The sequence below is a fragment of the Microtus oregoni genome, unplaced genomic scaffold (assembly GCF_018167655.1).
Source record: "Microtus oregoni isolate MIOR12 unplaced genomic scaffold, Mior012 000024F_ref0000369, whole genome shotgun sequence".
Taxonomy (NCBI): domain Eukaryota; kingdom Metazoa; phylum Chordata; class Mammalia; order Rodentia; family Cricetidae; genus Microtus; species Microtus oregoni.
Window position 1 is genome coordinate 18540701 of NW_024543083.1, and position 27550 is coordinate 18568250.

A 27550-nucleotide genomic window follows, 5' to 3' on the forward strand; every position below is an offset into this window, starting at 1 on the left:
GTGCTCGCCGCGCTCGGCAGCGGGTGGGACGCGGCCGCCGCTCGCCTGTCCTTTGTGCTTGGGTAGTGGCGGACTCACAGGCCTTCGGCCCAAACGTTCCTCTCGCCGGTCCGAGTCGCGCGCGCGGGCGCGCTTGCCAGCGACCCATCATGTCGGCGGGCGCGGGCGTGGAGGCAGGCTTCTCCAGCGAGGAGCTGCTGTCGCTCCGCTTCCCGCTGCACCGCGCCTGCCGCGACGGGGACCTGGTCGCACTCTGCTCGCTGCTGCCGCACACGCCTCGCGCTCACCTGGCCGCCGAGGACTCCTTCTACGGCTGGACGCCGGTACACTGGGCCGCGCACTTCGGAAAGGTGGGCGCGGGCACTTTAAGGCGCCATTTTCCGCGTGGTTTTCCTTGAGGGTCAGCGTGCACCCAACCGTGCCTGGAGAGCGCGGCAAAAGCTCCTTCCTCCCCCCCCCCCCAGGGTTCCAGGGCGCATGTGCGGCAGAACGCGGTCCGCGACTCAGCGGGTGGGGGCGCGGAATCTTCGCCGGCCCGACCGGCGCCTCGAGGGGGTCCACGGCGCATGTGCGGCGCCGCGCGCGACCGGGGACCTCGGGGGGCGCGGGGAGTGCTGGGAGGGCGGAAAGGAAGCGGGGTGGGCCTAACCTGGCGCCCCGGAGGGCCCAGGGCGCATGTGCACCGCTCAGAGAGGGGGTGATGTAGGCCGCAGTTGTGGGCGGTTGGCGCCGAGTCCGCCCCGTCTTCGGGCGACGGTGTAGACGGTTCCCGCTCAGGAGGAGGGAACGGAAAGCGGCGCGGGCCCGTGTAATGGAAATCCCCGGGGGCAGAGCGCCTTTAAAGCTGGAAGGGATGGGCGCTGCCCTCCTCGTAGTCGTTGGGTGTCAGGTCTGCACCTGATGGGACCGCAGGCGGGATCCCGACCGGGGCCGCCCTCCTGGCCTGGGAAGGATGGCTTACAGTCCTGGCGAGCCTCGGTGCTGGTGGTCGCTGGGAATCCACCGGCTGGGCGTCTCCATAGTTACCGGCCCAAGCGGCCGACTTCCCGGTCTACCCCCTTACCCCAGTGTAAAATAAAAACTGAAAGACATTTTTCACTTCCACCGAGGACGAGGTGTAGACTTGGCTGTAGAGACCAGTATGGTAGCTGAGGCGTCTTACAAACCTCGATAGTCTCACGATGTGGAACCATCTTGGAAACCCGTTCTAACTAGAAAGGAAAGCTCTTGAGATCGCAGAGGCCTAGCCTCCTTCCCCAGCCTGTTGTCTCCCTTTCTGAAGGTTTCCAGTATGTTTTCCTTAGGATGTACCAATGATGCTGAAGTTACCCAGTCGTTTATGAGGGTTATTTATTCCCGGAAGACTGGCCATTATTAAGGCTAATTATACCTTGCTTTTACAAAATGACCCATTTGAAAGTACTTTCCAGAATTCCAAACCCAGTTTCCGCGGTGGAACATGGCCTAGCTAACAAGTTCAAGTCCTGGGAACTCTCTCCGTGTTAAACGTTAATTAAAAGCTTTTCATTTGACACCTATTTATCTTACCACTGGTTTGTACTTTTATTTTTCCCTTGGGAAATTAAAGGACCTCTTCACCAGGCATTACTTTCCACCTCTGTCAAACACTGTTGTGTTTAAATCTGTTCACTGCCTGCTGTGCAAACTTTGTAGCCTGCCAATCAATAAAGCTCAGAGTGTTTATTGAAGTGATCTGTCCTTTATAAGGACAAGCTTACTAGCATGTGCTTTAATCGTAGCACTGGGAAGGCAGAGGCAGGCGGGTCTCTGAGTTCAAGGCCATCCTGGTCTACAGCTAGTTCCAGGACAGGCTTCAAAGCTACAGAGAAACCCTGTCTCGAAAAACCAAAAAAGAAAAAAAAAAAAAAAAAGACAAGCTTAAATTGCTTACAGTGACAGAGAAGGAGACCCAGGGTCCTGTTTGCTCTTGGTATTGCTTGCTACCAGGCACAGCTTCTTCACGGCCCTGTGGTCAGTTGAGGAGAAACAAGCAGTCCAAAACTGGAGAACAAGTAGGTCCCAAAAATTTCCTGACCACATGGCAGGCACTTGCTGGAGTCATAACCAGTTATAACTGTGTCTTGTCTCTGCTTGCTAGTCTTTCAGTTAGTCACCTGCTGGGTGAGCTCAGCTGTGGTGTGACTTTTTTTAAAGACTGAGAAGGTGATGGGGAATCAGCTTTGGGGGGCATTCAGTGTAGAATGGTTGTTTGTGCACCATACGGAAAAGTCTGACTGTAAAGAGTTTACTATACTTAAACATTTTTTGTGGCCTGCCAATTAGTAACATTTTTATCCTGTGTGAAAGTCTTGATAGAAGTTTTAGAATAATTCACTCTTAGCTTAAATGTCTTAAAATTTTTGCATAGTGTTGGGAAGAGATTAACGTATTGTCAGAAGGAAAAATAATGGTGACAAAAATGCCACCACTGGTGACCGTTATGGAATTTAGAGTGTGTCCTCTTAGTTGCTATACTGACACGTCCTGTTTTTGTCCTCCCGCCTGTTTAAAGTTGGAGTGCTTAATCCAGTTGGTAAGAGCAGGCGCCTCACTGAATGTCTCCACCACCCGCTATGCCCAGACCCCAGCCCACATCGCTGCTTTTGGAGGACATCCTCAGTGTCTGGTCTGGCTCATTCAAGCCGGGGCCGACATCAACAAACCGGTAAGAAGACCTGATTGACACTGCCTTTTTTGACTTTTCCAGCTACAGTTACTCACAGGATACTGTTTTAATTCAAGGCCTTAATTACAGATTGATGTCTTTACCTGAGGCGAACTGGAATTTGTTCCTTCAGTTACTTGTGGATAATATGCCCTTTCCTTCTGAGGCATGCACCCAGTTTGTAGAGTGCTTTTACCTGTTATGTGACTCACCCAGATCTGGTCCGATGATCTGCCCAAGGTCACAGCTGATAATAGGAGGCTTTTGGCCCACAGCCCGGATTTCCTGGCACCCACTCACTGCTGTCTTAACTTCATAGATACAGCAGAAACACATCCAAACTACCAAAAGGATGGCTTTTATTGGCTTCAAAGTGGGTTTACCCTCCAGGGACGAGTTGGGGGGGGGGGTGATAGGTGTAGAAACATCACTTTAAATGTCATTTACTTAGTGGGAAGCATGAGTGGCTGAGAAACTGGTATTTAAGGGTGCAGACGAGAGGATATATGAGCCAGAATTTTTATGATGTGTTTTAAGTATGTTTACATTATTAACCTATAGTAGAGAAACATCCAGTTAGATGGTTTGAAATGGAGTAGAGAGCCCAGCTCAAAGGGTGGATTACATACTGGCAGCTCTGGTAGCTATGTTATGCGCCTTTTCATTTTCCATGTGCTTTTCTTTTTTAAGAAAGAATTATGTGGGTATGTGCACCTGTTTGCTGAGACCAGTGTTGGCTCCTCTCAGAGCTAGACTTAGCCGTGGTTGTAAGCCACCTGATACGGGTGCTGGGAATGGAACTCGGGTCCTCTGGGTAAGCAGTCATGCTCTTAACTGATGTGCCAACTTTCCCGTCCCTTATGTGTTTTCTTATCCCATCAGCATCCTGTGTGCAAAGGATCTTCAATTCCTCCTCCTTTTCTCTTTGCTGAGGTTTTGGCCTTGGTTATAACAGCTGTAAAGCAGTGTGGTTCCTTCCTGAGATAAGTTAGCTGCCCACATGAAATGGCAAGTGTTTTTGGTCCTGGGTCGGAACGAAGACAGTAGGAGAGGGGTGCAGGGTGTGTTGTGCAGCTTTTTGTCATTGAGACATGAGTAGAGACAGCTTTAGATCCTTACATGCTCTCTTCTCTTACATGAATTTCCTCCTTTGCACCCTCACTTTAAAGGGCAGAGGCATGTCTGTCCATCTGCCTGCTGTCCATACTGTTGCCTCCTGGTCTCCGCAGAATGGGCACTGTGGGTTTGAGTCTAGGATCTGCTTTTGGGCTGTCTGGCTTTGAACAGGTCACTTACTTATTAGACTGTGGTTCCAACTCCACCAATAAAATATGGATAATAATTCCGTGGATGGAAATATTTCATATTCGCTGTTAATATGAAATTTAAGTCTAGAATTCCCTATGTGTTAACTTTAGGTAGTTAACAAAGTATGTAATTTAGAGAGGTATAAAGAAATTGGTACCTTTTTGTGTATGTGTGCCTTTTAAAAGAGAGATGCTCCTCTCAGCTAGCATTTCATTTTAGTTCGTTGTTTTTAGCAGATAGTGAGAGTACAGGCTCACAGGTGTGCCTCTGATGTCCCCGCTATTCTCTGGGGTGCCTTCAGAGAGCACCAAAAGCCTGACTTCCCAAGGCAAGTCTTTTTAGTCTTGCTTGCTGTTGCTGCTTTGCTGGGGCACTTTTGAAATGTAAATAGAGGCCTGAGCCGTGTTTGAAGAGTTTTCTCCTTCAGGGAGGAAGTCACAAAGCCAGGGCTGGGTAGTCCTGCCTGTTCTCTGACCACTGTTAATATTCCTCCATCTTTTTGAGAAATTTTTTCTCTTGTTCCAAAATTAACTGTAAGTTTTTTTTTCCTTTTGAACGTATTTCACAAAACCTCTTCTAAGCCTGTTAGCTTTCCTGCAGAGTATGTGTGTCTCTGTGTGTAGTGTTGGTATATGCTCTATGTGCTCGTGTGGGTGTGTGCAGGTGTGTGAATGTGTGTGTGTATATGGGGGCTGGAGGTCAGTGTTGAATGTTTACCACAATCACTCAGTCTTTTTTAAGATTGTTTCTCATTGAACCTAAAGCTCATCAGTTTGGCTAGTCTAGCTGGCCAACGAGCTTAAGAGACTTCTGTGGTTCCCATTTCCAGGGTTACAGACGCACACCGCCTTGCCTGGCTTCCATATGGGAACTGGGGCCCAAACTCAGTTCCTCTTGCTTGTACAGTGGGCGCTTTACAGATAGAACCTTCAACCTGGGCAATTTTTGTGTAGCTTTTGTCTCTTCTACTCTTCAGAAGGGTAGTTTGGATGGACGTGGTAGCACATGCCTTTAATCCTAGTGTTAGAGAGACAGGGAGTTGGGTCTGTGTATCAGGTTCCAAGACAGCCAGGGCTACACAGTTGAGAGAACCTGTCTCCCACAAAGGAAAAAAGTGAAAGTAGTTTGCTTAAATATCTGGGTTCATCAGTAGTTCATGATTAGTCACGTGACTTGCTGTTTCTCTTTCTTCAAAAACAAGCCCAACTTTTTCCTGATTAGACCCTTGTAGCACTTTATAAAGTCAATGTTTAAATAAGTGAACACTCTTCCCTGTGCGGAGCACTGTGTTTGCTAAATTTATGAATGGCCTTTTCCCAGGGCCCCACACTGTACAGTTGTGCTCCTGCCTTTTTTCTTTATCCCTTAATTATGTGATGTGCAGGTACTGCCAGCTGCTGCTCCCGGGAACCTTGAAGTGGGATCCATTCAAGTACTGGCAGAGCTCTCCCTCAGGGCTTCCTAGACAGCACTGGGTGTCTGAGATCCTCCTCTTGCTTGCTGCTCGTGTTCTCACAGCCTGGAGGGATTTCCCTGGTTTTTGTTTGTTTGTTTTTAATGACTGTTTTACTCCTGAGTGGCTTCCCTGGGTGCTCACTCCATCTGTTTCCTTTTGGTGCCTCCAGTGTCTTTGCCAAGCCAAATTCTGTTAGCACTACAAAGCTTTCCCTGCCCATTACCCCATCCTCTGGCTTGAGATCATCTTTTCTAAAATACAGTTCCAATCAGGATAGGGAGTTCAAGCAGGCTCTCGTGTCTTACTGGTGTTGGCTCTACAGCAGCAATAGAGGAATAACAGGAGGTTGGACTTTATATTACCTTGTAAGTTTTTCTTGACCTGGGTAGCTATTTTAATGTGAATTTGTTCTTATTTGTCATAAGATAGTTATTTTGAGTTTGTATACAACACATTTGTACCAAGCTTCAGGATAAAATGATGGGTAAATCAGCATTACTGGCCTACACCATCCATGTGGGACATCTCCCAGGTCTTCCTCCATACCCTGCAGGTAACTGGTGGAGCAAGCCTGCCCTGCAGCCTGGTTTTCCGTGTCCTCTCACAGGTGACTGCCTTCTCCATTTCAGATTGTGCTCGGGTTACCTTTTGTCAAAGATAAGGGAGGCTCTGTACTCAATACCTAGGTGTCACTGCCAACAGCTGTGGTAAATCTGAGCATGTGCATTCTGTGTTTCAGGACTGTGAGGGGGAAACTCCCGTTCACAAGGCGGCCCGCTCTGGTAGCCTGGAGTGCATCACTGCCCTGGTAGGGAACGGGGCTCGTACTGAGTAAGTGTCTTCAATTATTCCTCTCACCTAGAGACTGCTCGAGGTGTTCTGTACAGAAATAGCATTTAGAGCAGCAAAAGCCTTAAAACAAGGTCTTTGTTTCTAGAGTTAGCAATATAGTTTGATGGGGGTTAGTGAGAAAGGCTGTGCTAGCTGACGACTAGCAGATCTAGGCTTCTCTCCATAGCCAGAGGAAGGCAGCAGAGTGGATGAAAAGAGCAGTCGGTCCATTAGAGACTTTGCCACTAAGGCGTCATGTCACTATGGCAGGTCTTCCTCACACTGTCTGCCAGGCTATAATTTCACACGGGGAGGCCTGGATTAGAGTCAGGTTTTTGCAGGTCCCTCTGGCTCACAGTCTTGAAGACTGTTTCCAAGTCTGGGTTTCCTTAGCAGTGTGAGGCCTCGTTTAAAGCCTCCTTGGACCTCATGATTTACAGCTTCTAGTAAACTGGAGCTCCATACATAGAGGCTTAACTTGCTTGGAATCTGATGCTGAGGGTTAGTTTAGAATGTTCTTATTTTAGTGCTATTTACATGAGCTGTAGTCTGCCACCCACTAGAACAGTGCTAACGTGTGAGTGTGTTAGTTCAGAAATGTGATCTTGTATGCAAATCATTAGCTAGCCATAGCATTATGCATCATTTAGGTATTATATTCATTTGTTTAACTTTTTTTACATTGTAAAAATTTTCTTCTGCAGTTCACAGCATTAACAAATGGATGCGGTTTTTCACCCTTAAAACGTTGAGTATAAGCTATAGAGAGCTGCAATAACCAAGATAACTGAGAGTACCAGCTGTTAAATTCTACTGTAACTTAATGAGTAATTCATTTAAAAGTTAATTAGAAGCCACTTTATTTTAACAGGAAATGTGGAAATTGAGACTCTTGGATGTGATGAGACCCAGACAATTTAGTTTAACCCTTTGGTTTCCATTTCATTGTTCTAACTCTGTATTACAAGTAAATTCTGAACTTAGATCCTAAGTAACAAAACCATGTATGTTAGCTCATGTAGGCATGTCTGTGTCCAGAGCTCACCCTAATCATTGTCTTAGCTTCCGTTTCCTTCTTTATTGGCTAGTTTTGCCATTAGTTTGGGCTTGGTGGTTTAATGTTATAAACACAGCCTGTGTTGCCTAAGCGTAGCAGCACATGGCAGAAAATCCAAGCACCCAGGAGGCTGAGACAGAATGAGTGGACCTTTGAGGCCCACCTGAGTTACATTGTGAGACCCTGTCTCAAAAACAAACAAAAAAAATGGCATATATTAACTGCTATATTTTAAGGACCCTTGTGACCATTTAGTTGTGATGGAAGGTAAGGTAAAAAAACAACTTGATAATGTAGATATATATTATATAATCTTAAAACATTTAAGATGATTCTCAGTTGCTTTAAAGTTATAGAATCAATTTTATCCACTGTACTTATATTAAAAACTTACACCTTTAATAGCAAGCTTTGATTTTAAATTGATTAAATTACTTAATTATCATTTATGGAAATAATGGGCAATTAAAGTTGGGTTTTTTAAATAGCTTTTTTTTCTAAATTATGCTTTAATTGGTCCTGAACATTTTATTGCAAAGATTTTAATTTTAATGGATAGCTTAATCCTTTGAGCCAGTAAATATCTGTCAGTATGTCCTTTTTTTTTCTTTCTTTCTTTTAAGTAGGTATCTTAAAATATGAGTATCTTTTATTTACAATTCTGTCCTTGGTTACAGGACCCTCAAGTGTCTCTTTTCTACCAGGTGTGGCTGAGCATGGCCTCGAGTGTCAGTCTGTCCCCCATCTCAGTACAGGAGCCACCCCCTCGAGACCCTGCAGTATGGTGACTGCCCTGGACTGAGCTTTCACATTTTTTTGGAAGGAACATTTACCTTGAACTATCTAGGCAAAAGCAATTCTTAAAATCAGAAGTCTTTGGCTTAGAGTTAGAATAAAGTAGAATAAATTTATTGCTATTATGTGTGTGGTTATTCAGTTTATTATCTAATGAATATGTCGGTTTTGCTAGTAAGCTAAATTGAAAACTGCTTCTTGGTGTCTATTCTGCACACTTTTATAATGTATCTGTTTAGTCTGTCTATATAAGCAGTTTGAGTCCCCCAAATAGCAGCGCCTAGATCTGTGTTCCCTTACAATGCTGCTTTACATGGCCACATAATAGTCCCAGCACAGAATAGGTCTTTTTTTCCCCCTAAGACCAAAGGTTTAGCATTAGTTTCCTTATTTAAAATTACTTAATATATCTTCCATTTCAGAATGGGTCAGATTGTTAATTTATTTTATAATCTATAATATTTAAGAGATTAAAAACTTTCCTTTTCCTGTGAATAGGTTAAAAGCTGCCTCATACTGCTATTTTTAAATTAATGGTTTTGCTCTTAATTCCTACTCTGCTTTTTATATATCTGCTACATTGCAGTGGCCAAAGACTAAAGTTGTGCTTTTCTGATCATCAGGTAGATAGATGTTGAGGGTAACTGTGTCTGTGGTAGTGGTTTGTTGTGGCTGACTTGTTAATGTAGGTTGCAGCTGTAAGATAACCCTTTTCAGCAGCTGTGCATCGTATTAAATTTTCTAGCACCACACGTGAGTATGCTGATGGACTTTTGTTTTCTTCTCTTAATTTAAATCTTGAGTTTTGGTGCCAAGTTATCTTTTCCACATAAGCTTCTGCTGCTGGCTTATGTGGCAGTCATCAGTAATTGCCGTTGTTCACCCCTAAAAGTCCAAATACAGAGACTCAAATTCCAGTTCTGTGAGCACACTAAATGTTTGTGTACCTTAAAGGACCTCGAGCTGTATCTAAGCATGTTGAACTCTGTTGAATTTCTGAATCAGTCTCACATGATCTGAAAGGTAGGGATGATACCAGTCTGCCCCTCTATAGAATATGGCTTCAGTAAAAAGTTGTATATTTTATGTCAACCAGATTATTAGAAATAATTACCGTGTTAGCCCAAGAGCAGCCTTACTGTCCAGGAGACGGCTGAAGACGCAGCATTGGACTAAGATAGGCCGGCTCCTTCACCTTGTGTCAGTTGTCTCTGACAGCAGCAGTCCAAAGTGACAGGAGGCAGCCACAGTTGCAGGCTTTGTGGATCTGCTAGGCTTTTGTAGTCTCTGAAGCAGGTGTATGGGCTTCAGCTGGACCCTGCCTAGATAGAGACAGGGTCATCACCAGGACAAACATCACAAACGTATGTAGAGTAGTATATCAGTTCTCTTGTAACTTTTTTATGGGCAAAATGTAAGCATACTGTCTTAGCCATTCACTTCTGAAGTTGATGGTTAATTCATCTCAACATATTTGTCCTTCAGAGCATCAGTCCTGCTAGGAGATGTCTCAGACTCACCGTGACTGAAGAGTTCTTCCATCCTCGTATGCTTGCCTCTTTTCTCATTGTCCCTACTGCAGGATGGAGGTGGCTGTGCAGGTCTGCCCACAGGCAGGTGCAGTCAGTATATGACAAGGCTCCAGAGCTGAAAGACTTACTTAGAATTATTAGTAACTTAAATGACATAGATTTCACTGTTTCTTTAATTGTTACTTTTATATTAAATGGTGTTTTAAAAACAAACCAACAGTTTAAAATACCAATTTTTCCTCTCTGCTACGTCATGGTGGAACATGCTAGGTGTTTTAACGTATGCAAACAGTAATTGTGGTTCACTTGCAGTGCTAATCATCCTCAATAATGTTGAACTTGAAATGAAAACTTGGCACCAAACTTATTCAGGTAGAAACTTTAAAAAAATAGTTTCTTCCTATTGTTAACTGAAGAGTGCATTTATGAAAGTCTTCATGATTGATTATGTGTTTGGATACCAAAGGGTTAAAAATACACCTGTATTTCTTTTACTGCAATAACATGTTTGCTAATGTTTTGTCTGTATGAATAGACATTTAGTAAATGTTTTCATTTTTTTTATCTTTTTTTAATGATTGCATTTATTTGCTTATTTCCATCTAGGAATAGTTACTAATGTATTTGCGATACAGCATACCAAATTTTAAAGTAACCAGAATCGTGAGTTGATGGTTTTTAGTCCATACTGTTAAACATTTGTTGAAATATTGACATAAATTGGCTTCACACTGAAGTTCCTAGAGGTAACTCTTTAAAGACAGCGCTAAAGCAGTGAAAGTGGTCACGCCCCAGTGGCTTAGCCCTGTGACTGCCCTGCACCTCATGTGTGTATGTATTTTTAATCCAGTGTTGCCTGCAAATGTGAATCCCTTATGATTGACGTTTCCTGTGTATGAACCATGCCCGTTTTAAGTCACGCAGAAGATTCTGAATCTGTAAAAACTACACATGTCAATGTTTTACAGCTACATAATTCGAATTGACTTGGTTTTTTCAAGTAATCCTAGAAAGGGGGAGCATTCACATAGAAACTGCTGAAACTGCCACAGGTGCTTCTCCGAAACCTTACGGTTGTGGCATTGAATGTTCAGTATGGCTTCCCTTCTGCACACAAGCATACTGTTGAGGTATTTGTTGCGGTGATTGGTTTTAATGCTAATCTAGGAATTCAGATATAGATTCTTTAGATTTGCATGCTTTGCTTACCCTAATTTATGATATCTACCCTTTTATTTGTAAACTAACAATAGCTAAATTCAGATCAGAATTTTAACAGAAATATTATTTATATAAAATTGTGGTTAATTTTTGTTGTCACATGGCATTAGCATAAAGAATATCACAAAGGTGATGTGACCCCTTGAGTTGTGAAAATGATAGCATGTATCTCCTGTGATTATTATGTTAATAAAGAAAAAACAGTCATTGGAACTGCTTCTCTACTCTGGTATTGTGACACTGTAAGTGGAAAATCAAAGGGGCAGCTGGCCTCAGTGGCAATCAGTTCCTTGGGAGGAATTCTTGAGCAAATTAAAATTGAATGCTCCATTCAAAATATTCTTACAGGAAATTGTGTTTGGTGACAGTTTGATTCATTTTTGCCACTTTGGCAAAATGTTTCCTTTGTAGCTGGGATTGCTCTCTCGTGCTCGTTTTCAGATTCTCGAAGATGAGCCAGACGTCTGGGAGTGCAGCTCAGTAGTTAAGAGCTTGCCCAGCAGTAGGAGCCCTCAGCTGGGATTGACAGGCAGGGGCAGCAGGTAGAGTTCTGCCAGCCTCCTCCTCAAGTCCATTTCAGAGCTTCAACAAGACTAGAGTTTAATAGACTCCCCATTTTAGTACTTTTGTGTGTGGGGGGGTGTTAGGACCAGAGAGAGTGGATAAGGCCTAAGGATCATTCTTAAAAAACAGTTTTAGCCATTTCTCCCAAGTAATATATCTTTATTGGTACTTCGTTAGAGTCTGTCGGCAGGACACAGGTAGTCCTGTGGTGAATGCTGGTGAATCAGGCTGAAAGGGCACGCTGTTAACAAGCACGTGACCCAAAGTAGAGTGGACATAGAAATCGTAAGTGAATTGTGTCATTCATTCATTTGTGTGCCCACCTCCCATGGGATTTAGAAAACTAGGGCAAGGAAGGCTGAGATTACCTCCTTAAACTGGGAACGCTACATAGAGGCCAAAGGTACAGTTAACTTGGTATAGTCTGACAAAGATTGCTGTCTTGCCTGTCAAAACACTAAAGTTGAAATGTAAACTAAACAGTGTGTGAAAACAGAATTTAAAGACCCAAGCTTTTTTTTTTATTAAAAATTACTATTTTGATGACTAAGGGTATAGATCAATGGTAGAATGCTTACCGTGTGTGCACTCCAGGATTTGATCCCCAACACTACAAAAATAAAACCCATGTTTTGAGGGGATATAACTTAGTGCTATCCTAATTGATGTGCAAGCCCACATAATTTTTAGCCTCTAATGAATTGAAATTAAGTTTGTAAAAGTAGTTGGAAGACCTAGAAAGCAGTACTTGTTCTGCAGAGTCCCACTTATGGATTCCGCCGTGAGGCGTAGCAGATATTGAGACAGGATTGCTTGATCTGATAGTTGTCTTGGTATCCAATATTTTGTGATAGATTTGGCAGTTAGTAGAAAGTTTCTTTTTGTTTGACTATATAGTGAATCCAGTAGTGTGTAAAACAATGAGGAGGACTCTGGGGATCCTGGTTGGTTTGAGGGAGCAGCCTGATGCTTGTCAGCAGCTCTGTTCCTGGCCCGTGAGCTATAATTTTAACAGGAATCAAAATGAGAAATAGTGGGCATTATATGTGAAGTTGCATGTGTCTCAGATTGTCTCTGCAGGCATTGTGTAGCACAGATGTGTAGACATAGTCATGTGTCCCGTTCACTTTTTAGAACTTTTTCCCATTCTTATTTACTTCTGGTCCTTCAAAATTGTAGCAAGGCTCAGGTTGACGTTTGACTCTACTGCTGCTGCACAGGATGGCTTGGCTCTCATTTTCTGAGATTTTCTCTTACATTTGAAAGTTGGACCCTGTAAACATCTAGAAGTTGGTTGGCTCTGGTGGTAGAGGAAAGCACCAGTGTTAGTGGCTGCCTGGCTGATGGGGGCAAGCTGTTAAGCCTACTGTGATTAATGGTGCAGATTTCCTAGTGCATTTACTTACCCTGTTATTGATGTTGGCTTCCCATTTCTGCATTTTTTCATTTTGGTGAACAAGACCATGCTTATCCATAGAAATGACCATTTGTGGGCGAGTGAGACAGTGAGTTTAGTTCCCAGACCCCGTATGGTAGAAGACAATAGTCTTTAACAAGTTGTCTTCTGATCTCCATATATAGATCATAGTGCCTGTGTATTATATACACATGCAAATGTAACAATAAAAGTGTTTGTTAGAAATTTTGTTTATAGCGTTGCTCTTGTCTTCAAATTCTGAGGGAGTTTGAATTTTTCAGTTTGTTTCTTGACAAGTGGACCTGTCTAGACCATCCTTACTCTGCTATCTGATAAACTCCACACGTTTATAAGAAATGTAAGTCATGTGACTATGTGGGGCACTTAATATCTGTGTTTGTCATGTTTTAATGATAGGTGGGCTTTCTTTTGGCCATGTATTAAATCTTTTTTTTTAATTCATGTATCAGTAAGATGCTATAAAGACTCTACATCAGAATTCATTGTGCTAAAGTCTTCTTACTGGTCCTGTATATAATTACTTTTTATTTTTAAGAAAATGCTACTGATTCCTGGAATTCTCAGGTCTTGCCTCTTTGTATCTCATTCAACTGGACTTGAGGACTGGTAAGATAACTCAGTCAGTAGAGAGCTTGTTATACAAGCATCGGGAGCTGATTTTGGATCCCCAGGTATTGAGGAGACAGGCAGATTCCAAGAGTTCTCCGGCCTGCCAGTATAGCCACATCAGTGAACTCAGGTTCAGTGGGAGACCCTGTCGCCACACACAAGATGGAGAAAGATTGAAGTCCATCTCTAGCCCTCCCATACACACACCGCAGCACTACACATACAACAGACTGCAGGCATGGCATCACATGCACAAACTGGACTTGAGTCTGTCTTCAGATAGGTATTACATTTCCTCTTTTTATTTTTTTTAAATAAGTCTAATGCGTGTCCAAAACACTTTGCAGCCTAAGCCTTGTGCATGTGATGGAATACGAGGCTGTGTTTTATCCTTGTAAACTAAGAACGTTATTTTTCCCTGAGCCTGTAGTTTGGTGCTTCAGTTTTAAGTTTTTCTGTTTGTTTCCTTGACAGTAACCGTCAACTGAGGCCTTCATTTTATCAGGTTTGGTTGGGCGTGGAGGATAGCTGGCTGAGTAGGTATGGAAGCTCCCCCACCACTGCTGTACCCGGTGCCAGCTGCCGAGCCTGAAGCCAGCAGCTGCTTCCCTGCAGCTCTGCTCTCGGCAGCACTGTCCTCGGCTCTCACTGGTTTCTCCTGTTGACAGATTACGCTGTTTCTTTCCTGTTTGACTCTGGCTTAAATTCTGCCAGTATTTCTTTCTTTCTTCCATGACATTTTTTTTTAGTGTTATCCCCAGGCGACAGTAGTGAGTAGGACTGAGCCTAGGGAATGAGCTCCGTGGTGCTACTGCAGGGTTGTTCAAGGAACTAGTTACCCCAAACGTCATAGGTTTCCAACATGATGTGCTTCTGCAAATTTTCCTACAGAGGACAAGTCTATCAAAACATAACTCACCTTGTCCGAGGTGGTAGGGCCTGTGGCAGGTCACTTTGTCAGAATACTTGTGAACTTGTCTGAGGTGTGGGGTCTATGGCAGGTCACTTTGTCAGAATACTTGTGAACTTGTCTGAGGTGTTGGGTCTATGGCAGGTCACTTTGCCAGGATACCTTCTGAACTTGTCTGAGGTGTGGGGTCTATGGCAGGTCACTTTGCCAGGATACCTTCTGAACTTGTCTGAGGTGTTGGGTCTATGGCAGGTCACTTTGCCAGGATACCTTCTGAACTTCCACTTAGAGTGTCACATATCAGCCACAAATCTGGCTTGTTGCTACGCTGTGACTTTGCGTGTTCAGGGAGCCACTCGATAAGAATGCCATGGACAATGTTGTCAGTACATGTTTGTTATAATTTTACTCAAGCTAAAGGATGGGCTTTTAAAATTAGGTGCAGGTAATTCAGAATCTGTTTCAGATGAAGTCTGAAGTTAGAATAAATTTAGATTCTTCAGACTAACATAAAACACAACTTTAAGAAGTCAAATAGGAAGATACCTTTTAAGTTTAGTATATTGATTTTTTTTGTTTTTACTGTCTCCTGAATCAAATATGTGTAGGAAAAGTTAGTTACAGACCAGGCTGATTAACTGCTCTCTTAATGAAGATTTGCTGTAGATCTGTTGTTGCCTTCAGATAGTTTAGTCAGTTTGGCAGGAGCAGACACCAGGGTCAAGTGCTGCGGGGTGTAATTCATTGTTTTTGTGTTGTACAGCCTGAGAAATGCCAGTGGCCTGACGGCAGCAGACATTGCACAAACCCAGGGTTTCCAAGAGTGCACCCAGTTTCTCTTGAGCCTCCACAACCATCAGATGAGCCGTTTCTGTCATAATGGCACCTTGAATGGAGCTCACGAGAACATACTTCCCAATCACATTGGCCTGGGAACAAATCGAAAGAGATGCTTGGAAGACTCAGAATCTTTGGGAGTAAAGAAAGCTAGAACCGGAGGTGAGACCATGTGGGAGTGGGAAAGAGCAAGGGCCCTGCCTGACAAGTCCCTTCTTCATGGCTAAAAGCAGTTTTTAGAGGCACCTTCTGCCAGACACTAAGCACTGAGAGAGTTGTATGTGGGGGCGTGGAGACCTGTCTGTCCTGTGCTGCACTGTGAAGAGGGGCTGCTTACCAGAAGGGAGGTGTGGAAGTGGCTTACGGGTAGCTCAAGTGTGAATGAATGGGACCTGTGGCTTCTGAGTGTCCTTATACTTCCTCTGTGAGCTAGGGGGGCATGTCTTCATTTGTATTTGTTTACAGTATCACCGGTAAAGAAATCTGCCATCGAGCCTGATTTTGTTGTTAATTTCTGCATTGTTTCTGAGCTTCTTAAGAATTGTCAATGGCTGACTGTAGTGGCGCACACCAGCACTTGGGAGGCAGAGACAGGACTTGCCGAGGATGACCCTGTCCTGTGCAGCAGGACACCAGACAGATATTCATTAGCTGCCTAGTGGTACCCAGAACTTGGTGTGAGCAGCATCGTCTTTCTCCTGCTCAGCACTGTCCAGCATGGTCTCTGTTACTGTATCACAGCCATTGACATTTCTTCACTGCAGGTTTTTGTGTTACTGTGATTTTAGTAGATAGAAACATATGAACATACACATTAATAGCTTAGTCAAATTGGGATTTGTGTAATTTGTGGGCCTTACAGCTTCATAGAGGTGCTATATAAGCTGAGTGTGGCACACCCGGACATGGGTTTAGACTGGCAAGGTGTTGGTTAGTTGATAAGTATGGTAGTTACTTGTACAATGTTCCAGTTTATTTGTTAATGTTTTGGGTTCTTTGTTGTTTGAGATAGGGTTTCTCTGCATAGCTTTCAAGCCTGTCCTGGAACTCATTTTGTGGACCACCCCCAGCTGTTAATGTATTTTTTTTAAAGACCTTTTCTGTTTCATGCAGTACCTCGTTGGTTTACTGAGTGTTCATCTTAATAATCAAGTGTGTAAATTGTACATTATCTGTTATAATTGATAGATCCTTTAAAGATAGTTATTTGCTTTTCGTTGTGGCTATTAGATTTTAAATTCTGATTCAATTTTATTTATTTATTTTTAAAAAAAAATATTTATTATGTATACAATATTCTGTCTGTATGCCTGAAGGCCAGAAGAGGGTGCCAGACCTCTTTACAGATGGTTGTGAGCCACCATGTGGTTGCTGGGAATTGAACTCAGGACCTTTGGAAGAGCAGGCAATGCTCTTAACCACTGAGCCATCTCTCCAGCCCCTCTGATTCAATTTTAAAAACTAGACTTAGATTGAGAGATGGCTCAAAGCTTAAGAGCGCTGACTACTCTTCAAGGGGACCTGGGTTCAATTCCCAGCATCTGCATGGTAGCTCAGTGCTGTCTTTACCTCTAGTTCCAGGAGACACGCACCAATTTCGAAAAAACAAACAAAATCGGTGGTGGTGACACGCCTTTATTCCAATCACTTGGCAGGCAGAAGTTGGATCTCTATGAGTTAGAGGCCAACCTGGCATACATAGTGAGTTCCACGACAGCCAGGACTACACAGAGAAACCCGTCTCGAGAAAACCAACAAAAATAATTAGATTTATTTATTTTACACAGGAATGTTTTGCCTGCGTGTATATCTGTGTGCTATGTGTGTATGCCTGGTGTCTGCAGATGTCAGAAGAGGGCAGGCATTGGATCCCCTGGAACTGGGCTTAAGTACAGTTGTGAACCTCAGTGTGGGTGTTGGAGCCAAGCCATGGTTCTCTCCGAGAACAGGTGACTTCCTCAGTATCTGGTTTGCAAGAAAGAGTTGTGTGTCTGTGTTTTCTGTTTCTCAGCCGTTTGCTCAAGGCAGTGTGGTAAGCAGTGAACTGGAGGATGGTCCTGCACCTGCTGCCTCCAAGTCAGCTGAGTTTGTGTTGGTGCCCTCGGTTCATCTTCAGAAGAACATGGTGCTCTGGCCGTGCTTAGTGCTGGCTTTCTTTGGAACTTCAGACTGACTGGGCAAGGACTGGGAAAGCAATGCCTGAGAAATAGGCTGCATTCACCTCTCAGGTCTGCCTGTGACTGTGATGTTGATCCGTAAAACACTGGGAGGGAAACAGCATTCCCTGGCCGTAGTCGGCGCTGGGTTTACTGGGTAAGTGTAGCATAGGATTTTGGGGTTTTTGTCAGTCGTCCTTGACGGGTCCTGAAGGAAAACAATATTCCTGGCCGGTAAATAATAGGTAATTTGCCAGCTGCCTTAAACATGAAATTCACAAAAACTCCCAGGAATAAGATGTTCATTTGGTTCTTTTAATTCGTAATGTCTGTCCCCAATGTTCTCAGTTTTGCAGCAGTTGCTATAATTTTATAATTTATTTATTTGTATTTTGTGTACATAGGTTTTTGCCTGCATGTATGTCTGAGTAAAGGTGTTGGATCCCCTGTAAGAGTTACAAGTGGTTGTGAGCTGCCTTGTGGGTGCTGGAGATTGAATCTGGGTCCTCTGGAAAAGCAGCCAGTGCTCCTAACCGCTGAGCCATCTCTCCAGCCCCTTATCTGTTTTTAAGTTTTTAGGGTGTCAAAACTTAACTTTCCCAAACAGGTGGTCATCCTGATCCCTGGAGGTATCATTCTTGTGTGTGCAGGGGTTGTGCCAGGGGACCACATGGTACCTGTGGTTTTCCTGTCACTACTCTGGTCTGGTTTTTCCCACAGTTGTGACAGCCTGTTTCACACACGGCCCCTTTGTACTCTTCGAATACAGCCTCAGTCCTCCTCAGTCTCTCCAGAGCTCTGCCGCAGTCCCTGTGCCTTGCCTCTCTCTGCCTTGTGTCATCCCAGCTCTGCCCGCACAGACAGTCTGCTTTATAGAAGAGCCTTGGTTTAGACCTTGAACTGTGTTGCAGGAGCTAGTTGGCAGATTGAGAGGTACGTAGGTGATAACGACATTTGAGCACACAGTTGGCTGCTAGAAACCAAGATGCAAATATTTCTACACCTGCTCTTCTTGTTAGAGTCAGGCCTTCCTCTAGCTTAGCATTCCCTGATAATGAGTGTTCTTGAAACTAAAGGCTGCAGGGCATGAAGTCTTGGGCAGCACATACTTTTGCCACCTCTCAGAGGTTAGTGGGCCAGTGCTAAAAGCTTTTTTCTAGGGTGCCGGAAGTGTTACAAGCCTGGCTTTGTCCCAAGCCTAGTGGGTTCATTGTCTGAAAGTCCTTGGTGATTTAGGCCTGTGTGCATTGGCATCTGCTGTTTTGGTTGTGTGTAACTTAGCAGTGTAGGTCTTGGGAGCATTTCTCTTGGGTAACTAGAGCACAGGAAGCTTGGCTACGCAGCTTTAAGAATGATTTCTTGGTTAATAGTGGTGGCACGCCTTTAATCCTAGCACTCGGAAGGCAGAGGCAGGCGGATCTCTGAGTAAAGGCCAGCCTGGGCTACAGAGTGAGTTCCTGATAGTCAGGGCTACACAGAAATCTTGTGTGTGTGGGGGGGGGGGGGGTCGTGCTTTTTGCATCCTTTCCAAACGCAAGCAGAATAACCATTGGGCCACTCGAGACATCCGCATAAGCCACCTTCTCAGATGTGTCATAAATGGCTTCTTTAGCAGAGACAGATTGGGGGCAGAAACGCCATTAACATCAAGGTGTGACAGGAGCATATGGAGTCCAAACACAGTATTTTTAGGAATACTGTGATATTTAATTTCATGATTCATGACATGCATTTTTAAAAAGTGATAGTTCTGCACCTGTCATGTGCATCAGGCACAGAGAGTCTGCCTGGTCAGAGTCATGTCTACCATGATCCTGGGCCACCTGTTATGAGCATCTTCCCAGAAGCTCAGGAAATGAGATGCTAAGCTGTAGAAGATGAAAAAACTTCCCTCCCTCCCTACCTGCTAGATCAGTGACAAAGCCCTGTGTGAAAATCCACCTCAGTGGGCTTCCCTGGGGCACTCACCAGACCTTCCTGTGGTGTTGAGATCAGTGGTCTTTGGTTCTTAATATTTGGAAAGGAGTTATTTTCCTGTTTTTGTTTTTTCTCGCTGGTGTGTGGGCTTTGTGGCAGCACACACCTCTTGGTAGACAGAGGTAAGTAGATCTTATGAGTTCTAGGCCAGCCTGGTCTACAGAGCGAGGTGCAGGCCAGTCAGGGCTACTTGTAAGGCTTTGTGGCAGAGGACAGAGAGAATGTCCTTCACATTTATTGGATGTTTTTATTTTGGTGACAGTTTCACTCTGTGGTCCAGCTGGGCTCAAACTTATGATCCTCCTGTCTCAGTCTTCCAAATGCTGAGAATATAGAAGGCACCCCACATCTATGCTTCAGGTCAGAAAAAAAAACCTACTTTTCAGAGATGTGAACTTGCACAAAAACAGTAATCTGTAGTTGCCACTTTCCATGAGGCCTAAGTGTGTCTAGCGTCTGGTGCGGCTGTTTAAGGAGTACTTGGGTTTGACTGAGCAGACACAGCAGAATGGGGACCAACACTGGTCACTGGCCTCAGGGTCCCAGTGTGTGCATTGTTACCTACTCAGCTGCATTATTGACCCCTCCGGATCACAGCTGGTGTGGTTGCTGTGGTGTAACTGGCCAGTTGGTACCTAATTCCTGCTAACTTGGGACTTTGAAATTTAAAAGAGCTTTATGTGAGAAGGACAGCTTAATGGCTGTCTTTCCACAGTCCTGTTTAAACTGCTTTGTCTGACTCGTGCAGACTGTCCATCCTGCACTGCTCATTCAGATGGGTTCTCCTCTTGTCTCTGGCACCTTTGGTTTCAGTCTACACATTAGCATCTGGGTGGGGTGGGGAATGGAGTGTTGGTATAAATAATTGGAAAGACCCTCGTGCCTCTAAAATGAGAGCTAGTTAAAGCTATGAAGTTTATTTCTTCTATTTTGAAAACTACTTCATAGCCTGCGTTGTTTATTTCTGTCCTTTGGCCCAAAAATAACTGTAGGTATTTATTGAAGAAATGTCAACAGAAATGAGCATAGGAGGCTCGTGACCATGCAGTTGTGAGAGCGCAGAGGGAGGCAGCTGAGAAAGACTCTGTTGCCTAAGGTGGCTGGGGCCATATGGTGAATAAAAGACTTTTGAAGTAGTTAGCATACAAAATAATATGCTCCAATATGATATTTCATACATGTATCATTCCTTGCTTATGTTTGACACCCCCTACTCTTCCTTCCTACTAATGTCCTTTCCCCAAATAGTCCTTTCTCCTTGCACCTGCATGTGCAGTGTGTGTGGAAATCTAGATTTACATGTGAGAGAAGACAGTATTTTTGTGTCTAGTTTATTTTGTTTAGTGATATCCAGTACATAAAACCTCCTGCAGATGACGAGTGCTTTCCCTCCCCTCCCCGCTCTCTTGAGACAGGCTACTCTTTAGCCCTGGCTAGCCTGGAACTTGCTGTGCCTTGCCTCAGACTCAGAGAGATCCACTGCTTCGTTTCTCTAGTGCTCAGACCACACACCTGCACCACGATTTCACTCTGTGCTTAAATAACAGAGAAGTCAATGAAGCAGCATGTAGCAGCAATTCTCAAAGCCATTTTTATCATGATTTTAAAAGAAAAAAGAAGTCCATTCTTATCAGTTAGAAGCCATTTGTCAAAGAGAAGCAGTGAGAAGATTGTCAGGTTTGGGACAGAGGTGTCTACAGAGTGTGTTCCTGAAACGATGGTGTCTGCACTGCCACCCGCAGACAGAGTGGCAGTCTGTCCTTCTGCCCCCCGTCACAGACTTTCTAATATGCACCTTGTGTTGGGGACTCAGACTGGACATTGCTGGGAGTGGGTCCCCATGGACAGCCTCTGCTTGAGTGCCACCCTTTCCATACTTTTTTTTAGTTTATGGGACTTTTTTTTAATGTCAAGATTGTTTTGAATGCTTCATGTTGAGAATTGTCTTCAGTATTTAATTAAACCCACTTTTTGTCGGAGCGGGGTGGGATACACTTAGAATTATCTCTAGGTCATACAACTCTTACCCAAAGAACAACCTGGGAATTACAGCTTTTACCATTTAAAAAATGAGCAAAAATCTGGAATTCATGATTTTGAGCTAAAATTGCATACATAAACACTTATTATTAAAAAAAAAAAAAGTACTTTCACAACAGTATAAAAGTTCACTAGCACCAGACAGTGGTGGCACACACTTTTAATACCAGCACTCAGGAAGCAGAGTCAGGTGGATCTCTGTGAGTTCGAGGCCAGCCTGGTCTGCAGAGTGAATTCCAGGACTGTCTCGACAAATATATTTCCCTAGTGATCTTTGCTTCTTTTTCAGTGTAGATAAGGGGGATGGAAAGTGTGGCCTTGGTTTCTTTGGGGCACAGAAATCTAAACTTGCCTGTCTCCTGTGCAGTTCCCAGCCTGGATCACACCATGCCACTAGCAAATGGCGAGGCTGAAGACGACGCTGAGAGAATGCATGTTGACAGAGAGTTTACTGCTGTATCAGGTGGGAGTGGACAGTTTCCTGTTAGCTGCAACAACACCCCAGTGCTCGAAGACACCAAACAACAGGAGAGTGGTTCTGTTGGACCCAAAGAAATAGAAATATATACTGTTTCAGCAATGCAGACCCCTTGTCGTTGCAAGAATCAGTATGCTTACTATTTCTAAGTTCTCAAACTTTGCACTTTCTTGTCCAGTGTCTTTTAAGAAAAAAAAATGTTCTATTATAATTTAATTTTTTGGCACTTGTATGGATGCAAGAATTAAGCATTTCATTGAATTCTAGTGCAGTGAGGGAGTGCAATCCCATTCTGATTTGAAGCATTTACATGATGTGCCTTGTTTGTTCTCATGAGGTCTGCAGCTGGCTTCCTGGCATGGCCTTTGGGTGACTTTGCACGTGCTGTTGCTTATATTCTGATGGCAGTGCAGCAGGTGGACAGCTCACTGTCAACACTGGGAACTGTGGGGGTGGTGACTGGCTTGTGACCCACTTGTGACAAGTTTGGGATAGTTGCCCCACGCTCTTGGTTGTTTTGGTGTCTACCAATCCTTTGAAGACTGTTAAAAGGCTGACCATTTTCAACAGTGTTCTACGTGTTAAAATGTTCAGCAATGAAAATAATTAACTCTTATTTTACAGTTTAAAGTCAGAGAATCTCGGGTTTTCCAGGCTTTAGGGTTTCTGAAATGATGTATTTATTGGCATGTGCCTTTTTCTCCCATTCTTTAGGAGATGACAGAACGCCATGCTATTTCAGTATGTCTGTCTGTTTAGAGATACTGATTTTCTTTTTTTTTTTTTTTTTTTTTTTTTTTTTTTTTTTTTTTTTTTTTTTGGTTTTTCGAGACAGGGTTTCTCTGTGGCTTTGGAGCCTGTCCTGGAACTAGCTCTGTAGACCAGGCTGGTCTCGAACTGATTTTCTTTATAAAAAAGGTTTTATTATAATTTCTTTCTGTTCCTTTCTTTACTGGGAATAAAAGGTCACCTGTGTGTTTTCAAACCCACGGGAAATGTTTCTGTGCCCCTAAGTTGCTCTGCAGTCGTGGGTGGTGTACTCACCTGTGAACAGTTGCTCAGAGAGTACATTTTAAATAAGGTTTTCTGTCAGCAGATGTAGTTTTTACCTCACAAAGAAAAACTGACAAAAGCCGGAGCCTGTCCTTTATGAAGGTGACATCGCTTCCTCCCTGGTCAGGCAGGAGTAACCACTCTCCTCTGCTTCTGTTAACAGCCAGCCCGTGCTAAGCTTGTGGGCAAGCTTTTCCTTCAAGCCAGGTGGTCCTGGATGTCAGAAGGCCATGTGGGTCTTCTGATGCTTCCCAGTACTGTCTGACTGAAGAAACGGGTTAGGAATCCCTAGAAAGTCTTGTAGTTCCTTGAGTGAAAGCCTGTAGAGACAGCAGCTACTGCCCTGGGGGCTACACAGAAGGAAGGCATTTCTCCTTAAGGCAGCTCCACACTTAGGAAAAGCTGTTTTAATGATGCCTACGCATTTTTAATGCCCCTCATTTGAGACTCGCGGAGGGTGAGCTTCTCCTGTGAGCATATCAGAGATGTCTTCCCAGCTGGGCCTGGCTACCTGGGCCCAGTGCTTTGTGGCTTCTGTCCACAGCTGAGCAAGTGTGTGAGAGGGGGAGTAGAGTGGACTCAGCTTCTCCTTGAGATGTCAGTCATTGCCGCAGAGGAGGCTAGGCGACAGTAAGTAGTGAAACTGGTTTACTGCAGCTGGGCACTGACACTGCCTGTAGGGCATCAGTAACTTTGAAATTCTCCGTCCTGTTTATGAGTTAGCGTACAGGAAAGATGATTTATACTTTATTTTTGGAAAAAAAATTTCCCCTTGAGAAAATCGTGCTTCTTTTTTTTTTTAAAGTTTTATTCCAAGTACTTGAAATATGCATTCTCTAATACTGAGTTGTTTACAGAAAATTAAAATTTCAGGGGGAAATTATCCTCTGAATGTGTTGCAATTTCTAAGTTATAATTACTACTAATATCCAAAAAGAAAAACTGTTGATGCCCTGTCTTGATGTTTTGTTTGCTTAGTAACCACAGTCCTTGACAGGACACATGCAAACTGTGGGGCACAGGGAACGTCCCTGTGCTCCTCCACAAGCCACTAGAACTGAGCTTGAGTAGACTTAGTGTCTGTCTGTCTCAACAGCCCAGAACACTGAGATAAAATTGAGTATTACCAAGCAAGAGCTCGTTTTTTACTGAGTGTGGACTCCTGTGAACATGAGTTTAACTCTCTGTGCTCTAGCCCTGTGCGCCCACATGTTCTCTGTACAGCATCATCTTGTCAGTGGACATTTAAATCCACGGACTAAACTGTTCACACTTTTCCCAGCATCAGTGGTTTCTGAAAATAACCAGATAGGAGAGTTTGGCTCTCAGAGTCATCTTTGATGCTGGACTCAGCAGGAACCCTAGGAACTGCTCTTGACCCAGGACCGTAGGAGCTACTGGTGTTGATAGTTGGCGGTGGCCACCGTTCTGTGCTGCACCAGTGCACTGAGTGGCATCTCGGGCTGTATGCCGATAATGGGTATTGATGAGACAGAAGCAATTCTTTTTACTAATGTGTCTGTGCTGCCCTGACTGGGAAGCATCCCCCAGTGGTGCCCTAGTTCCAGCTTCCTTAATGTATCTACTTCATTGCCTTTTCCCTCCTTGACTAGAAAAGTTCAGTGTCGTAAGTAGAGAGTGTTCTGCTGGGTTCTGATGTACCTTCTGGGTTGGCTTAAACTGTTCTTCAAGGGTTTAGAAGATCGGTATCTGCTGCTCTGTGTTTACTTTTGGTGATAGATTTATTTCTGCTCTCCAAGGCTACTGAAGTACATATACTTTTCCTATCTTATAGGCAAAATACTGTAGTTGTGTCTTCTGCCTGTATAACCTTGGAAAAGGAACTGGTTTGTTTAGAAGAAAAAAATAGCAGTACACAAACAAGTTTTCTAGAATTGTGGCAGGGGTTGAACATATGCTAGTTTCTCCTTCCCCGTTGGTCTGTGTTTTGGTGACAGGTATATTTCTTAATGCAGATATGAAAAACTGTAGCTCCGTGTTGAATACATTGACAAATGGAAGTGTCATCAATGAACATTTGGACTTCCCCTGCGCGACCCAGCTCAATGGGATGGAGAGCAGGAGTAACCCGTGCTTAACAGGACCTAATGGAGTTAGCAATGGACAGCCATTTTCCAGTGACCAGGGTTCTGTCTGTGCTAATGGGACTGAGGAGCCAGAAAAGACCATGGGCGTTAACCCTGAGATGTGTGGGTCTCTGCATCTGAACGGGAGCCCTAGTAGCTGTGTGGCCAGCAGGCCGTCCTGGGTGGGGGATGTGGGAGAGAACTTGCACTATGGACACTACCATGGGTTTGGGGACACTGCTGAGAGCATCCCTGAGCTGAGCAGCATGCTCGAGCACTCGAGCTGCGTGCGGGTAGAGCAGCGCTATGACAGTGCCGTCCTGGGCACTATGCAGCTGCACCATGGCTCCTGAGCCCAGGCGCCAACCTCAGCCACACTGCGGTATTAGCCTGCACAAGCGGCACAGCCTGTGTCATTGGTGCCGCAGCTGAGAAAGGACTTGGATTCATTGACGCAGTTGCCAGTGAGTGCGGCTCTGCGCAGGGGGCTTCCCAGCGCACAGATGTCTCTCATGGGATGGTGTGTGTGCCTCCTGCGGGGAGCACTTTGTGGATGGTGTGGGTTAGTGATGAGGGGCCTGGTGACACGCAGGCATCATCGAGTCATTTACCACTTGCTGCAGCACTCGCGACAGCATAGGAACAGGCCGTCAGTGGTCAGGGCACAGTACTCTCCCTTCTTCCATGTTTCTACTTGGTCTCGAGACTTTTTACCACAGATAATGGTTCTCTTTATATTTAGTGGAAGTCACTGTTTGTAGGAACTGTCAGGTCAGAATATTTTACTATGGTGACCTATTTTTTGTTACTGTTTTTTGAGGTTTTCTGCTTAAATATATATACCATATATATATATCCAGTTAACTGAGAGAATTTTGGATTTCTCTTATTAAAGCTGCATTAAACTTATGGTTTTATAGAAATTAGCTTTTGTTTAGGCCACTAGTTAGGCTGCGAATACTGCAATGACTTCTGGTTTCTGTAATAGCAGTCGGTGCAGAGAAGCCGTGAGGTGAAGGAACCAATGGAAGAGTGTGCTAGCATTTTCTTTTTAAACTGTTCTTTATAAATTGAATAAAAACCTCACTGCTGATCTGTTTCTCTGGAGTGTCCTTTCTCGGTGGGGTTGGTCGGGAGGTATCTGTTGGGTTTGCTCACACTCTTCATTCTGTGGCCCTGTCTTATGAAGCCTCTTGAAGACGTTGTATGTCTGCAGTATTGCTGCCCTTGGGGACTTATGGGTTGTAGTTGTCATGGTTACAGTGAACTTCAGCCTTTTAAGGGTGTCAATTTAGTTAGATAATTAGAGTAAAATAGTCACCTGGCATGCCTGCAGTGGGGTTCTGCAAACTGCCATTCATGTTATCCTTGTACAGCTTAGACTTACATGAAGAAGGTGAAGTTTTGAAAATGTCCCTGTCATAGTCAAGGTCAGAACCCTTGCTTGAACCCTGAAAACCACTCACCAGGGTCTGAGAAGCTGCCTGCTTTGCTGACTCTCTGGTGAGGCTTAGTCCCATTCCCTGGATTGTGCCACAGAGTATCAAAGGCTTGATACAGAAGCAGTTTGTTCACAAGTTCATGGGCGACTCTCTCAAAATATTCTTTAAAGGAAGCTGGAGAGGTGGCTCAGGGTAATAGCGCTCGCTGCTCTGCTGCTCTTGGAGGCCCTGAATTCAATTCCCAGCACCCACATGGTGACTCACAACATCTAAAATAGAACCTGCCCTCTTCTGGCAGGGATGCATACATGTGGACAGAGCACCTACACAGTTTAAAAAAGAGTATGAGGATAGAAATGTTTGACCCATCTTGAAGATTGTCAGAATATGACTGTTCGGGAAATGCTACATAGAATCTGTAGTGGCGGGACACGGATGCTTTCCACAGGAGGTTAGTGCCAGCTGTTGTCCCCAGCGCTAGTAAACAGATGGACATTGACACTGAACGGAGCAGTGTGAGCTCCGCTGTGCACATTGTGCAGGGTATTTGGTTTAACTAGGCAAGGGCCTGAAGGAGGGAAACACACTTTCTGAAGTGGTCATTTCAGCACCCTCTGAGAAAGGAGTGCCAGCAAACAAGAAAGAGTTTTCATTTTATTCAGAAGGAAAGGTGTGAAGCCACATACAATTAACATTCTAAAAGTAGAATAAGGCCACATGAGAACAGCCCAGCTTCCTCCTGCCACCACCTCCCTGCGATCCAGAACCACCTCCAGGGACCCCTAGTTAATGCGGTTACATGTTCTCGGAAGCACTACTGAAATTCTAGCAGGGGTGCACCTGTCTCGGGTTTCTGCAGAAGGTGTTTTCATGATCGTCATGGGCTGACTTGGCCCTTCTGACAGTTCAAGGTAACTGAAGGCCAATTTTGCAAGCATGGTTCATGACTCATGGCATCAAATAGCACATTACGACAGCAACACCAATTCCTTATCCTGGGGTTTGGAGTTGTCCCCAAAGGGAGAGGAATGTGAGGGGTATCCTGAAGAGATCAGTGACTGTCCAGCCATTTG

The 27550-nt window shown here is 44.3% G+C and overlaps 1 protein-coding gene across 4 annotated transcripts; it reads left to right on the plus strand.

Annotated features, from left to right (window-relative positions):
- Positions 1 to 26128, plus strand: Ankrd10 (ankyrin repeat domain 10). 4 transcript variants are annotated; one of them, XM_041673602.1, is made up of 6 exons: positions 1 to 350; positions 2534 to 2686; positions 6190 to 6281; positions 15171 to 15406; positions 21785 to 21880; positions 24925 to 26128. In XM_041673602.1, exons 1-6 carry the CDS (start codon positions 150 to 152, stop codon positions 25386 to 25388), a joined length of 1242 nt encoding a protein of 413 aa, XP_041529536.1. In that variant the 5' UTR covers positions 1 to 149; the 3' UTR covers positions 25389 to 26128. The 4 variants fall into 4 exon arrangements, with proteins under 4 accessions (XP_041529536.1, XP_041529539.1, XP_041529538.1 ...); XM_041673605.1 differs by lacking the exon at positions 1 to 350 and adding an exon at positions 475 to 568; XM_041673604.1 differs by lacking the exon at positions 1 to 350 and adding an exon at positions 1868 to 2033.
- Positions 26129 to 27550: the final 1422 nt, after the last annotated feature.

What these genes read in the sequence shown, in the direction of transcription:
- Ankrd10 (XM_041673602.1), top strand. Translation starts at nt 150, where the DNA reads ATGTCGGCGGGCGCGGGCGTGGAGGCAGGCTTCTCCAGCGAGGAGCTG. An exon ending in GGGCCGACATCAACAAACCG is followed by an intron (nt 2,687 to 6,189) that starts GTAAGAAGACCT and finishes TCTGTGTTTCAG; the next exon opens with GACTGTGAGGGGGAAACTCC. An exon ending in AGAGTTTACTGCTGTATCAG is followed by an intron (nt 21,881 to 24,924) that starts GTGGGAGTGGAC and finishes TTCTTAATGCAG; the next exon opens with ATATGAAAAACTGTAGCTCC.